Raw genomic sequence first — 3857 nt, 5'->3', positions numbered from 1 at the left:
CCTCGTTGGGGGCGGGGCTTCACTGGGCCGGAAGCGCGCGGAGTGCGGCGGCGGGTCGGGCTCCAGGTCTGGCTGCAGGCCCCGTGCGCGGCGCCGGGGTCGGGCCGCCATGGTGCTGAGCCCGGTGATCGGGAAGCTGCTGCACAAGCGCGTGGTGCTGGCCAGCGCCTCCCCGCGCCGCCGGGAGATCCTCAGCCACGCGGTGAGCCAGCGGCCTGCGCCGGGCCTGGGCCGCTGTCTGCGGCGGGGCTGGGGGCCGGGGGTCTGGTGACTGCGGGCCTGGGGCTGGGGACTGCGGCGGTGCTGGGGGCCGGGGGTTGGTGGCCTGAGGTTCTGGTGACTGTGGGCCTGGGGCCGGGGTCTGCGGTGGGGCTGGGGGCCGGGGGCCTGGGGCCAGGCGCCTACTGGCCTGGGCACCTGGGGGGGCCTGGAGCCTGGGGGCCTGCTGCGGGGGGGGGGGGCCTACTGATCTGGGGCACCTGCGGCCGGAGGGTCTGGTGACCTGGGGCTCTGGTGACTGGGGGACTGGGGCCGGGGACCGGAGAGCCTGGTGACTGGGGACCTAGTGATCTGGGGGCCTGGGGCCGGAGGGTCTGGTGACCTGGGCTCTGGTGACTGGGGGACTGGGGCTCCAGGTGATTGGAGGTCTGGTGACTGGGGCTTCTGGTTCTGGTGTGGGGGCGGGGGGGGGGGCTGGTGAGCCAGGGACCTATTGATCTGGGGGCCGGTGGGCCTGGGGGGGAGGGGTCTGGAGACCTGGGAGGTGGGGGGTGGTGGGGGGAGGTGTGGAAGAGGGAGGTCTTGGTGACTGGGGGATCTAGTGATTGGGAGCCTCGTGCCTGTCGGCCTGTTTCCAGGGGCCCGGTGACCAAGAGCTTGGGGACCAGGAGCCTGGTGACCAAGAAAGGGCCTGGTGCCAGGTGGCCGGGGGGTGGTCTGGTGACTGGTCCCTGGGGCCAAGGGCCCTGGTGATCCAGGATGGCCTGGTGCTGGGGGACCTGGTAACTGAGGGCTTACTGACCAGACCAGTGGGGCTAGTGCCAGGGGTCCTAGTGACCCTGCAGGGCCCTGTGACTGGGGTCTAGTGACCAGTGGCTCCAGGCCAGGAGCTGGGGGCTGCAGGCTGGGGAGAGTAGGACTCTGTGTGATCTGGTAGCCGGGGTCTGCAGACTGGGGTCTTTGTTGGAGCCATGGCATAGTCATTCAGGGTCCCAGTGACTGAGAGTAATTGCAGTCTGTATGGTCTGGGACCAGAGTCTTCAGGCCAGGCCAAGTAGCCTAGGACCTGCCGGCCAGGGGGCTGGGGGCCGGGGTGGGGGGCGCTGCCAGGCCAAGGCCATGTCTGTGCCTGAGCTGGGTCCATCCTGGAGCTGGTAATGGGGGAGAGACGGAGCCAGAGTGGAGGGGACGTGGTCACCGTGGGGAGGCCCTGTGTGGGGGGCAGGGGGTACTGGAGATAGGAGGAGGGGTTGGGGGGTGGTACAGAGCAGAAGATGGGGTATAGGAGGTCAAGGACCAAGGAGGGGGCCCCTCAGAGAGGTGGGGGCAGGGATGGTCAGAGCCTCATGGGAGCTCTGTCCGGGGGCTGCCAGTGGGGTAGGGAAGTTTGACTCTCTGTGTTCAAGGCCCACAGTCCTGTCCGCACCAACTCCGGGGTGTCACTTTCTGCATGACCAGCCCCCCACAGGGGACTGCCTTGCCTGTCCACACGTGTTTGGGGACCACGGTCAGTCCCCTGTGGCATTTTGTGCTGGCGGGATGTTTTCAGCTGTTTGTCCACTGTGGGGGGTGAAATGCTGGCCTCAGGGACACTCTGGGAGCCCTTTGACCCCGCAAAGCCTCAGACCCCTGAGCCCCAACCAAACTGTCCTGCTGGCCTCTGCGTGGCTGCCCCATGTACCGATGTCTTCCCACCAGGTCTGCTGGTCCCCGGCCACGCGTGGGCCGGCACTGGTCAGTGTTTGGTGATCACTGGTCAGTGTTTGGCTCCTTCCTGGCATGTGGGAAAGGCCACATTTACTATAAACCTGGCACATGCTGCTCAAGGTCCTTGGGTTCTTCCTGTCATCCCCCAAGACCCTGTTCTCCGCTCTTTCAGGGTCTCAGGTTCGAGGTGGTTCCTTCCAGGTTCAAAGAGAAGCTTGATAAAGCGTCCTTCCCCACGCCTTATGCCTACGCCATCGAAACAGCCAAGCAGAAGGCCCTGGAGGTGGCCAGCAGGATGCACCAGGCAAGGGGGCTCTGCTTCTGCGTCTTTAGGGAGTTCTCTTGCTGGGTTTTCAATGGACATGTCATAAATAAATGCCATTTACCGTATCCTACGCAATTACTGTAGCTGATCTATGAATGAGTGTTGCCGTGTAGCATACTATTATAATTAACGTGATAGTACCTTTGATGTAACAGTTTATCCGTCTGTTACTCTGTGGCATGCTATTGGGATTAACAGAATGGTATCATTTATCATAAAGGATTAATGTAGCTTATTCATTACTATGTGCTACCATGTAACATACTATTACAATTAATATTACAGTATCACTTACAATAAAGAATGAGTATAGCATATCTGTTTCTGTATATTACTACGTAAGTCATACTGTAAGTAATATAATGGCATCACTCATGATAGAGAATTAACGCCCAGGGTCCTGGGATTGAGCCCTACCTTGGGCTCCTTGCTCAAGGGGAACTTGCTTCTCCCTCTCCTCCCAGCTCGGTGTACACACTGTGTCTCCCTCTCTCAATAAATAAAATCTTTAAAAAAAAAAAAATGATATAGAATTAACGGACCTAAATTATTATTATGTGTTACTATATAATATACTGTTACACTGAGTATAACATTGTCATTTATGATACAGAATTAACGGACTTAAACTATTACTATATGTTACTATATAATACACTATTGCAATGAGTATAACAGCATCGTTTATGATACATAGTTAAGGTAGATTATTATTGCTAAGTGTTATAATAATATCCTATTGCAACTAACGTAATATAACAAATGCATTGTACCTAATGCTATAATGAGTATTGGTATAAATAAACAAGTATCGATCCATTGATTTTCGACAGTGGAAAGGTTAATTTTTAAGTACAACCTAAGTTCAAGGTTCCGTATAGATCCCAGACGAGCGTGTTCAGCCCCAAGCCTGAATTTTCCACTTGGATTTATTTTATTGTCTGGAGTACCTTTTCTTCAGCTTACATTGAGCAGGTCAAAAAACCGGCTTTGTCCTTAATTCAGGATAGCTTGGGGAGGATTTGGGGTCACACTCGTGTTCTTACTGGGGACATTGAGGACACCTGCATCTTAATTTCCGAAGTGAGACAGGCCTCGTATCCACCCGTCACGCCACCAGGGTATTTGTGCAAGACCACAGGATCGTCGTTTCTAAAGCTGGGTTCGGATTTCTTGCAGAAGGACCTCCGGGCCCCCGATGTTGTCGTCGGAGCGGACACCATTGTGGTGAGTCCCCCCTCGGGGCCCTTGTCTGGCCTCCAGTTTGGTTTGTGTGTCCTTGGTGACTGAAATCAAGGTGTGGGCAGTGAGATCTGGCTTAGTGAGAGTGGACCCCTCCCTGGTTCTCTGGCAGACGGTCGGGGGGCTGATTCTGGAGAAGCCGGTGGACAAGCAAGATGCGTACAGGATGCTCTCCAGGTGGGTGCAGACTGCGGTCCCCCTGGGAACAGCACTGGGGCAGGGTCCATGCGCGGGGTAGGGTCAGGGCCCAGGATGGGGTCCACACCTGGGGCGGGGGCAGGGCTTAGGGTGGAGTGAGCACCTGGGTCTGGGTTAGCGTCCCAGGCAGGGTCAGCACCTGGGGTGGGGTTAATGTCCAGGATGG

At 57.2% G+C, this 3857-nt stretch overlaps 1 protein-coding gene across 2 annotated transcripts in view; it reads left to right on the top strand.

Moving 5' to 3' along the window:
* The first annotated feature begins 18 nt into the window (after positions 1 to 18).
* ASMTL (acetylserotonin O-methyltransferase like) overlaps positions 19 to 3857 on the top strand; it is a 23187-nt gene continuing 19348 nt past the window's right edge. Inside the window, exons 1-4 of one of the 2 annotated variants that reach the window (XM_032391190.1) lie at positions 19 to 202; positions 2099 to 2230; positions 3431 to 3478; positions 3606 to 3670. In XM_032391190.1, coding sequence (XP_032247081.1) covers positions 110 to 202; positions 2099 to 2230; positions 3431 to 3478; positions 3606 to 3670 — 338 coding nt within the window. In that variant the 5' untranslated portion in view covers positions 19 to 109. The remainder of the gene's footprint in view (positions 203 to 2098; positions 2231 to 3430; positions 3479 to 3605; positions 3671 to 3857) is intronic. The other variant, XM_032391191.1, reaches the window with a different exon arrangement.

The sequence above is a fragment of the Phoca vitulina genome, unplaced genomic scaffold, assembly GCF_004348235.1.
Source record: "Phoca vitulina isolate PV1807 unplaced genomic scaffold, GSC_HSeal_1.0 scaffold60, whole genome shotgun sequence".
Lineage (NCBI taxonomy): Eukaryota > Metazoa > Chordata > Mammalia > Carnivora > Phocidae > Phoca > Phoca vitulina.
The sequence above is the reverse complement of the archived record's forward strand: the minus strand, read 5'-3'. Positions and strand labels throughout refer to the sequence as shown.